This window comes from Lactuca virosa, chromosome 4, assembly GCF_052849685.1.
Source record: "Lactuca virosa cultivar CGN04683 chromosome 4, Lactuca_virosa_CGN04683_v6, whole genome shotgun sequence".
NCBI classification, from domain to species: Eukaryota; Viridiplantae; Streptophyta; class Magnoliopsida; order Asterales; family Asteraceae; genus Lactuca; species Lactuca virosa.
Window position 1 is genome coordinate 50,891,374 of NC_136429.1, and position 11,335 is coordinate 50,902,708.

Consider the following 11,335-nt stretch of genomic DNA (forward strand, 5'->3'; position numbering starts at 1 on the left):
TATAAAAAAAATGAAAACACAACCATGTAAAAAATAAAAACAAAGGATTAGCGACTAAGCGATGTAGTTGTGTTGATAATTTTATTGAATCAACTGTTTGTAACAAACCACACGGGCCAACCTTGTAAGTTTATCTTAATAAAAATATATAAAAAATTAACTTTATTACATAACTTGGTAAAAGATAATACAACTTATTTACATTAATCAGTTCTGCCCGTATCGTTGGTGAAGAGGAGAACACGGTGTTCAAGTTTCTTTGTCGGAAAAGAATGGAGGGTACTGGTGGAATTATTCATCAGGATAACCTTGCGTGATGCGAAGCTAGATTCTTCGGACCCATGAAAAGCTTAAAACAAATCAATTCGTAATAAGACTGATTTTTCTTTGGTTTCACGCCGATTCTTCTGCAAAACCTCAGTAGCAAAACATCGAACACATAGCGTGCTTCACATACAGCGCACTTCCGAGTTATGATATTACCTTTCGCGAAGCTAGGAACACTTGCTTTGAAAACGATTTGCAAACCAATCGCCAAACGTATTAAGAAAGAGGCTGGCCGTCATCCTCAGTTCCGCCACGCCATCATCAACTTTGCCCAGGTGTGGTTGCCTGTTCCACGATTCAATTTCACTTTCCAAAATCATTGAATGTTATTTCAAAATATCTGTTAATTTGAGTTGGAAACTTTAGTACATTTGGTCATTTTAACCTAATAGATCCGTGAAGTAAAAGATTAGAAACCGTTATCGCCCAAGTTATCATGGTATTCTTTTGAACAAATTTTATTTTTGGAAAGCGGGATCTAGTTTTCTGTTTTTCAAGAACACCAATTTTAACTCAATTTAGTTCTAATCACATTTGAAGCATGTATGCTGACGAATAGGGAATGAAGTAGTGGAATCATGTTGTGACACCATTAAAGAATTTTATTTAAATTTACTGATCTAATTTGTAAAGTCATCGAATTCAGTTGTGAACGAAAGTTTTACTTTTGCGATTCTTAAAATAAGAACAACAAAAGCAGGGATTTCTTGATCAAAAGCTTTAGTTTAAAGATAATGTCCAATTGATCTTTGATCAAAAGCATTTCTTTTATAACTTAGTTCAATCTTGTATACTATACAGGCTAATCATCGTTTCAGAACAAAGTTGCAAAGACATATATATGGTCATGCAATAGATGCTGCAATTCGCCCTTTAAATGAGGAAAAAGCTGTCCAAGCTGCTGCAGATCTTCTTGGAGAACTCTTTGTGTTCACTGTAATTTTCATATCCTTACATACATACACACCCATCTAATTCATTTGATTGATGAAGATGTTTCACAAATTAGCAAATAATTACAAGTTCACATTCATGATCCAATTTATGCAGGTTGCAGGAACTGCTGTTATCTTAGAGGTCCAAAGAAGCTCAAAATCAGAAGCTAGGAAGGAGGCACTTCGCAAACAAGAATTAGAGGTTAAAATTTATGTTCACTTTCTTTTAGAAATCATGCAACTTTTCTTTCTCAAAGATTTAATAATCATCGTTGCTTCTGATATCTTATAGACCCTGAGGCAACGTGATGAAGATCTTGCAAAGCAAATTGAGATGCTTAAGTACAAACTTGATGAGATTGAACAAGTTGCCAAACAACAAGGACTAGTTTTGAAATTTAGAAAGCCTCATCCTATAGAAGCTGGGAAAGCAAGTGAATCTGGGGTATTAATTTAGGTGTGTGCTAGAATTGAATGCCTTCATGGATAGATACAATGATAGAGGCAAGGTAAGGAACTAACTCTAGAAATGTTTATTACCCATTCTCCTTCAGTTAATAAGATCCTTGAGGGCTCTTAAATGGTGAAATATAATTGGGTAAAGAGTGTTTGAAGACATTTTCTTTAGATTTGAGTTGTAATATTATGTTTATTTTATTGTATTTGTAGTAAAGTTGTAATTAGGTTATGTATGCGTGTAATAAAACTATAAAACGACTATAAAAGTATAAACATTCTTTTGAAAGATAAATGATCCAGTAGTTTGATTTTTAACTTCAGTGTCCTTAAAATTTAGTTTCACTACACTTTCGATCTGTGGGGGTTTAATTTAACAGAACATTTTTGTAAATTTGTTATGAGACAGTGACCATGTTTTTAGTTTTATGAAAGGTAGGAAAATTTATGTAATTTTGCTTTTGGTAGGATTATAATAGGAACTTGGGTCAATCCCCTAGTTCCCTTCCTGCAAGTCGAGCTACAGGGAGACTCCAAGAAAACTCACGGTATTTATATTAATGCATAAAAAGCTAAACAAACTATGGAGCACCTTAAATAGTGTCATGCTAATTGACAGCAACAAAAACTAAACAAATAACTATTAACTATTACTTATCCAAACTAATTCTATTTAGATAGATCCTAAACTACCCCTTATCATTATCGACTCCAATTCCCTACCTAATCCTCCTTCAAAAAACCTTACCAAACCGCTGGGTCATAACATTACTCCCCTCCCAAACCAAAACCTTGTCCTCATGGTTGAAGTCAGGGAACTGCTTAGCCAGAGTCGCAAAATGCTCCCACGTGACCTCATACTCCGGTAAATCCTTCCAACGTATCGGCACCTCTTTCCCAGCCGCCCCTTTGCGTACCCCCTCCACCTGACCAGGTTGCAATAAAACTTCCACGTACTCTGTTAAAGTAGCTGGCTGACGTGGCTATTCGTTCCCGTATACCTTTCCTTAACTGAGAAACATGAAACACATTGTGAATACGAGATGCCTCAGGCAATTCCAACTGATATGCCACTTGCCCTATTTTCTCCCTTACACGGAAAGGACCAAAATACCGAGATGCCAACTTCTCATTTCGCCTTTTCACTACCGTCTGTTATCGATAAGGTTTAAGCTTCAAATACACTTTATCATCCACGTCAAAATGCAATTCCCTCCTATGTCTATATGCTTGTAACTTCATAGCCTGTTGCGCTTTCATCAAGTATCCCCGCAATTCTTGGAGAATCCGATCTCGTTCTTCCAAATATTGATCCACGGACCCTACTGGAGACCCGTTTTGCCCATAAAATAACAAATGTGGAGGATCCCGCCCAAACAAAACTCTAAAGGGCGTTGTCTTAGTGGAAGTGTGAAAAGAAGTGTTATACCAGTATTCCGCCCAAGGTAGCCATGTTACTCATTTTCGAGGCGAATCCATCACGAAACATCGCAGATAAGTCTCCAAACAACGATTCACGACTTCCGTCTGACCGTCTGTTTGCGGGTGGTAGGCCGTGCTTCGCTTCAATGTGGTACCCTTCAGTTTGAACAATTCCTTCCAAAATTGAATTAAATTTTTTTTGTCTCGATCCGAGACACTAGACTCGGGAATTCCGTGAAGTCTAACGACTTCCTTAAGAAACATATTAGCCACCGTAACTGTTGTATAGGGATGCTTGAGGGGTACAAAGTGAGCATACTTGCTCAAACGATCAACCACTACAAAAATTACCGTGTATCCTTCCGATCGAGGAAGCCCGTCAATGAAATCCATGGTCAGTTCAGACCACACCTTGTTCGGTAACTCTAAAGATTGTAACAACCCACCCGACGCCATGGTTGAGTACTTATGCCGCTGACGCATGTCGCATTCCGCCACCCTCCTTGCTACATCTCCTTTCATTCCTTTCCAATAGACCTCCCTCGCGAGCCGCTAATAAGTCTTTTGAAGATAACTGGTATCCAAACCGAGTCACTTGGTATCACCAGTCGCCCCTTAAACAACAACTGATTCCGTACCAGCGTATAACCCGCCATTGTTTCACCACTTAAGAGTCATTGCCGGATAACGCTCAATTCTTCATTTTCTCCAACCTCCTTCCATAACCCCTCCCAATCGACGAGGCTCGTGGCTGCCAAGGTCGACAATTGTGGAGGTTCAACCCGTCTTGACAAAGCGTCCACCACATTGTTCTCCTTCCCTGGCTAATACCCCACTACAAATTTATAACCCAATAATTTTAATAACCACCTCTGGTGATCGTCGGTTACAGTCCTTTGCTCTAACAAATATTTCAGACTCCTTTGGTCTGTTCGTACCTTGAAACATCCTCCCAACAAATATGGATGCCACTTCTGTATTGCAAGTACAATCGCCATAAGCTCCGCTCGTATAATAATTTCAACCGGGCCTCGTTCCTAAAATATGGTTGAAATAAGCCAATGGTCTTCCCTCTTGTAACAACACCGCTCCCAAACCGTATCCCGATGCGTCAGTTTCCACCACGAACTCCTTGTCAAATTCGGGTAATGCAAGAACTGGGACTTCAGTCATTACCTTTTGTAATTTTCGGAATGCTTCTGTGGCTTCTTCCGTACACTTAAAGTTGTCCTTCTTAAGTTGCTCCGTTAACGGCCAAGTAGTCTTCCCATAATTTTTAACGAAGTTATGGTAATAGCCCGTCAAACCCAAAAATCCCCGAAGCTCACGAAACGTTTTAGGTAAAGGTCACGTTAACATGGCCGCAACCTTTGCCGGGTCAGCCGCTACCCCTTCCTTTCACACTATATGGCCCAGATATTCGACCCGATTCTGAAAGAAAAAACATTTTTTTATTAGCATTCAACTGGTGAGCTCGCAACGTGTCCAGAACCTTCCCCAGGTGCAGTGCGTGTTCAGGTTCCGTTTTACTGTAAATTAGTATGTCGTCGAAAAATACCAACACGAAGTGTCGTAGGAACGGATCAAAAATTTTATTCATTAGAGACTGAAAAGTAGCAGGTGCATTAGTCAACCCGAAAGGCATTACTAGAAATTCGTAATGACCCTCATGGGTCCTAAAAGCTGTTTTCGGAATATCCCCCGCCTTCAAACGAATCTAGTGATAACCGACCTTCAAATCAATTTTTGTAAATACGGTAGCCGCGTGTAACTCATCCAACAACTCATCAATCACCGGGATCGAAAATTTATCTAACACCGTGACTTTGTTTAGTGCACGATAATCTACACAAAACCTCCAACTCCCGTCCTTTTTCTTTACGAGTAACATAGGACTCGAAAACGGGCTAGTACTAGCCTGAATAATTCCAGCACTAAGCATCTCCCCCACGAGTTTTTCAATTTCATTCTTCTGGGCATGCGGATAATGATACGGCCGCACACTGACTGGTGGAGTTCCTTCTTGGAGAGTTATGCCATGCTCGTGGCTACGGTTCGGTGGTAGACCACTAGGCATGTTAAACACATCTGAGTAGGCGCCAAGAATCGCTTGAATCGCAGGCGGTACCTCAGGCGGTTCGTTAGTATCAACCTTGGAAGCCAATTGTACCAAGAAACCTTTCCACCTCTTGCTGCAACATTTTACAAAAAGTCTTACATGAAGCCAAGGATTTCGATAGGGTTGGGTCACCTGTAATCGTCACAAGCCAACCTCCATCCCAGAACTGCATGCGTAGTTCTTCCCAATTAACGGTCATGTCCCCTAGAGTTCGCAGCCACTGTATACCCAATATGATATCAGACCCCCACATCAAATGGAAGGAAATCTCCCACCACCTGCACTTCTGGTAGATTGAGAAGTACACCCTTACACATTCATTGACTTTTAACCATCAGCCTGTTGCCTAGCTTGACCCCTACTGTTCCCTCTCCTACTACAGCAACCCCCAAGAGGTGTATGATTCACGTTGACAAAAAATTATGCGTAGCCCCACTATCGATCAAAACAATCACCTCTAGTCCTCCAACATCACCTTTTACTTTGATCGTCCAAGGAGGTGTCAACCTGCTGACCGCATTGAGCGAAACCTTCGCGATATCAAAGTGGGCATGCTCCAAGTCAGATCTCTCGTCAACTTCCTCGTCCACAATAAAGACTTGTAACGTCTTTCTAGGGCACCTGTTCCCTGGAGCAAACTTGCCATCACACCTAAAACACAACCCTGTGCTCGTTTCTCCGCTAGCTCCATTTGAGTAAGACGTTTAAACGCACTTGCTCCACTAGCCTCCTGCTTAACCGAAGTTGCTGGTGTGGTGGTGTTGTTTTTTGATATGACATTTGTTCCCTGCTTTGGAGTTCCAAAACCAACCCTGCTACGGCTCAATCCCCAGGTATGATTTTCTTCTATCTTGATAGCCATACGGATAGCCTGAGTCAAAGATTCTGGTTCGACTATTCGTACTGTTGCCCTCACATCTTCCTTCAATTCTTTAATAAATGTACTCTCCTGAATTGACTCCGGTACCTGCTCAAGCTGCCCCGCAAAACCTTCATGTCACAACTAGCAAAATGGGTTAAGATGTTGATCTTTGTACAAGACAATTTCCTCTATGTAACCTTTCAACATTATATCTAATGAAATTCAACTACAATGCTATTTAAGTTCTTATGTTCATACATTGTGATTCAAGCCGAAACAACCTCATGCAAGTCCAAAAATCAATCCAATAAGCCAAGTCCAATCAATTTTGGGCCTAGCCCAAGAATTCTCGGTTCAAATCCCTTATTGGATCAAGACTCCTTCATTGGGCCCTATTGGGCCGATAACTTCTTCACTTGGTCTCATTGGGCCGAAAACCACTCTTTGAGCCCTAATGACTTCTATTGGACTTTCCATTGGGCCGAAAACCTCTCCTTGGGCTTTAGTGGGCCGAAAACTTTTCCTTGAAATCTTATTGGGCCATGTTAGGCCGAAAACTCATTTTTCTTGGGCTAACTTTGGACCGAAAACTCATATTGGGCTAAACATTTTATTGCGCCAAATCAAAGCCCACTATTTTGGGCCATCCTTGGCCCGGGAAGCCTCTTAGCTCGGTTGGTATATATATATAAAAAAAAAACAAAGAGATAAGCTTGGATAATAGGCATGACACCTCATAATTACACATCAAATAACAAATGTGATTAACCCACAAATAAATAAGCAATGAGCAATTGTCCAACATGTTTCAAGGCCAATCTCTTTCCCTCCCTTCTCTTAATTGGCCGATACACATACACACACACTTCACAAATCTCATTCGTCCCACTAAACTCTCAAGAAACATCCTCCTTATTCTCTCAAAATTTTCGAGCACCATCATCTTCAAAGATCGATCCTAGGCTTTCTTGGTAAGTTATATTCTAAACCCAAGTGTTTTGCTTCATGTTTATTTTGAGAACATCCCATTTTACACTCTTTTGTTGTGTGTTAAACTCTTAGAAGCACCACACTTTTCGAGAATTTCACAAGAACACAAGCTAGGCTCGAAGTTCTTCTTCTTCTTCTACATCTCGAAAATCCTCAAGGTGAGCTTCATACCCCACTATTTTCATGATTTTCATACTCTTTGGGGGGGGGGGGGGGAATACAAGTCAAATCTCGTTTAACCAATGGATAATTGCATGTACTAATGTGTAATGTGTTTAACCTTTGGGTATTTGCATGAACATGAAGTTTATCTTATGCAACTTCATAAAAATCATGAGAAATGTGTTTGTTAACATATATATTGCATGGAAACTTGTGGATATGGGTTATACACTCAAAAATAGCAAAAATGAGTGTTGTGTTCAAACATGTATAACCTAAACTCAAAAATCAGCTTTCAACAGAAAAGTTTTGGTCTATTTACGGACTGTTTTGACCATCTTAAGCTCAATATTTTTCAAAACTATTTAATATGAAAATATTTCATGTTTATTCCTTTCTAAGGACTACTTGCACTCGTTCATACGGTTTTTCTACAATTTTTGGCGGTTTTTACAAAACTGCCTATCATTTCAGAAATAATTTCGGACCAGTATGTGAAGATGAATATTTTCACATTAGTTTGAGACCATTAAAAATTATGAACAAAGTAGACTCAATTTCCAAACTCCCAGAGTTTACGGATCCAAATTTCGACTTACGATGATTTTTCTATAATTTTTCTAAAAACAGGGATAGAAAAGTCAAAAACTAGAAATTGTCTTTAACATACTAAAAGTCCTTATACTTGTGTTATATGTAAGTTTATATGATTTACACTTTTAAAACATTTAGACATGTTAATTTATATGTATTTGTATGTATAATTATATAAATTGTCTTTACAAACAAACATAATAAACTATAATCGGTATAGTTTGGAGGTCACAAACCACACTTTCAAAGGACACATAATTATTTAAAGGCATAATTATCTTATTTTCAAGTAAAACGGAGTCATAGTTCACGTAAATCTGTTAAGGCTCTTGTGAGACACTCCTTCACCATACCTACCTAGCGTACACCGTAAGTCCTGTAGTTATAACCAGAGGCTCCTGGAGGGAGAGCGAGGTAATTGTGTATAGATCTATACGGGGTTGACACCCCCACACCTGATCTGTTCGATATAGCTAGACGGGCCAGTCTAGGGTGACAAATATCTTGTTAGAAACCGGCGTCTGAAGAACGTCAATACAAGCGCTTTAGTTGCATTAGCATGGTTGTAACGACTCACATAGGGATTAACAACACTATTTTGGTTTACGGGAAGCTTACACTTCATCGGTGTTATTAAACTATAAAACTGAAATTCATTTTTCAAGTATTCAGTCACTTACACTTCAGGTCTTAGGGTTTAAGACTACAATTTCTCATACATCAGAAAATATGAGATTTTCTGGGAACACACTCCTTACAATCGCAAACAAAAGTAAAACCAAGGTTTTTCAGAAACTATAAACTATTTTCTATACAATATTCACTCCCATCGTGGTCTTAGGGTTTTTGAGACCACAGTTCATTTTTTTTAGAAAATACTACATCTCTGGAGGTATACATTATTGCTTTACAAGGAAGAGATACAATAGATTTACTTTCGATTTCAGTTCATACAGATGAAAATATTGGATTTTCTGGGAACACACTTTTTACATATATAAACAAAAGAAAACAAAAGGACATGCATGCATATATTCACGGTTTTAGAACGAGACTTAGAAACTATTTTTATAGAAAATATCGGATTTTTCTGAAAGTACTACGAGAACTATTATAAACAAGTGCAAAACCATTTTTATACAAAAATGCTTATAAACTCCTCAACTTTTTAGTTGACGCTTTTGAAAACGACTTGTATTCTTAGGGATCCAGTAACAGGTAATCAGCTCTGCTACGAGATCAAGTGGTGCAACCTTATGAAATTCTACATTTTGTCACTTTAGTGTAATTGATGAACAAATACAATATGTAAACAATGTAAGTTGGTATTTTCAATGTATGTCACTTATAATGCTATGTTTCATTCATATTCAATTGTTATGATACTGTACAATGACCTCCTCCGCCCTTGAACGTTTCCGCCGATCCGGTTTGGGGGTTGTGACACTTCAAACCTATCCACGTATTCTCGGACTGATCCCGTCTGTTAAATATCCAAGAATTGCTCTTGGACGCTATCTTCCTGAGACGCTTGGAAGCGATCCAACAATTTGCGTTTGAATCTTCCCTATGAGCAAAACGGTCGTTTGGCATCATTCCACCTGAACCAGGTTAACGGAGCTCCTTCCAAACAAATAGCTACTGCACATAACCGATCCTTCTTACTAAACTTATGAATTTCGAAGTACCTTTCTACCTTGTAAATCCATCCATGAACATCCTCCCCACTGAAAACTGGAGCCTTCAATGTCCGACAATCAAGCAACGGGTCCCGCCTCCCATGCCTCTTTTTTGAACGCTTGGAAGCGTTAGACTGTATACTCTTATCAGAATCGTCGGAGTCTTCTTCCTCGTCCCCCGAACTGGAAGATGAACTATAGTTAGTCTTTCTTCCCTTCTTTCGTGGTTTCTTGATCGCCAGAGTTAGATCCGAAACCGCCTTGGTGAGTTCTTGCATTTGTACTGCCGCCTCTACCCTGTGCGCTTCAGTGGAATCAAGCTCCTGGTTGATAGTCTTTTCCAGTACAACCATTCGTTCGGCATTAATGCCTTTCCCTTCAAGTTTTTCCACCATCTGGACCTGTGAGGGCTCTAATACCAAATAATAGGAACTTGGGTCAATCCCCTAGTTCCCTTCCTACAATTCGAGCTACAGGGAGACTCCAAGAAAAACTCACTGTATTTTTATTAATGAATAAAAAGCTAAACAAACTATGGAGCACCTTAAATAGTGTCCTGCTAATTGACAACAACAAAAACTAAACAAATAACTATTGACTATTACTTATCCAAACTAATTCTATTTAGATATATCCTAAACTACCCCTTATCATTATCGACTCCAATTCCCTACCTAATCCTCTTTCGATAAACCTTACCAAACCGTTGGGTCATAACAGATTATTTCAGTAATTTTGTGAAAAGCAGAGAATATTTCTATAACTTTGAAAAACTAGGGACCATTTATGTGAATTTGCTTAAGGCAGGGACCATATTTTTAACTTTATGAAGCATAGGAACAATTTCTGTAAATTTGTTATTAGAAAGGGACCATTTATGTAACTTTTAAAACATATGGACCACTCATGTAAAAATAATTCTGCACAGGGACCTATTATCTAAATTACAGGGACCGTTTTGGTAGTTAGTTTTATATGTAGGGACTATTACTGTAATTTTTTTATTAAAACAGGGACCATTTTATAAGTTTGAAGGACCATTTTTGTAGAGTATTTTTTTTGCAGGGACTGTTTGGATAAATATCCCAACAAATATAAAAAGTTATAGTATTGACTATTTTTGTTTTCTTTTCTCCAACTCTTTCATCTTCATCCTCAAAAAATCGTAAACTCAAAACAAATCCAACCAAGACCGAAAATCAATCTTAAAATTAAACAACAAAAACTGAAAATCAAAATCAATACTGAAACACATAAAACACATCAAAATTTAAACTCAAAATCAAATACATGCCAGGAATGGTGGACCAATCTCATGGCGTCAATGGTGTGGGAGAGCTTATGAACATATTTTCCTCTTGAATTCCTTTTTTCTTTATATCTTTCGTTGCATTTTTTTGCTTGTAACTATGCTGACGTTGAATACTTGAATCTCAAACTTGAGACAAGCGTATTGGACATCTAAAATTAATTTATATTTTATTTACTAGGTTACAACATGTGAAAACCACTGGTAAAAAATTTATAAAATTTTATTAAGCTAATAAGATAAAAGTTTTGTTTAGACTATTTTATTGATTATTTAAAATTAACATATATTTTTAGTTGAATATCCAATATAGACATTTAATATAATATAAATTAATTAGGTAATTGGTTAGTACTTAGTAGTATGATTTTAAAGCTTACCAAATTAAACAATTTATAATCGGAACTTCAAAAATAATGATAAATAATTTATCAATTGCTAAATAAACTGGAACCGAAATAAATGCTACATAAACTAAAG

The 11,335-nt window shown here is 38.1% G+C and overlaps 1 protein-coding gene across 1 annotated transcript; it reads left to right on the forward strand.

Moving 5' to 3' along the window:
* Nucleotides 1-261: 261 nt before the first annotated feature.
* LOC145104042 (uncharacterized) lies at nucleotides 262-1,882 on the forward strand. Its single transcript, XM_079041330.1, has 4 exons — nucleotides 262-602; nucleotides 1,129-1,263; nucleotides 1,378-1,464; nucleotides 1,555-1,882. Exons 1-4 carry the CDS (start codon nucleotides 474-476, stop codon nucleotides 1,717-1,719), a joined length of 516 nt encoding a protein of 171 aa, XP_078897456.1. The 5' UTR covers nucleotides 262-473; the 3' UTR covers nucleotides 1,720-1,882.
* The last annotated feature ends 9,453 nt before the right edge of the window (nucleotides 1,883-11,335 follow it).

Excerpts from the sequence above, each read along its gene's own strand:
- LOC145104042 (XM_079041330.1), top strand. The coding sequence starts at position 474 with ATGATATTACCTTTCGCGAAGCTAGGAACACTTGCTTTGAAAACGATT. Across the intron at positions 603-1,128 it reads CCATCATCAACTTTGCCCAG|GCTAATCATCGTTTCAGAAC; the intron begins GTGTGGTTGCCT and ends TATACTATACAG. Across the intron at positions 1,264-1,377 it reads GAGAACTCTTTGTGTTCACT|GTTGCAGGAACTGCTGTTAT; the intron begins GTAATTTTCATA and ends CAATTTATGCAG.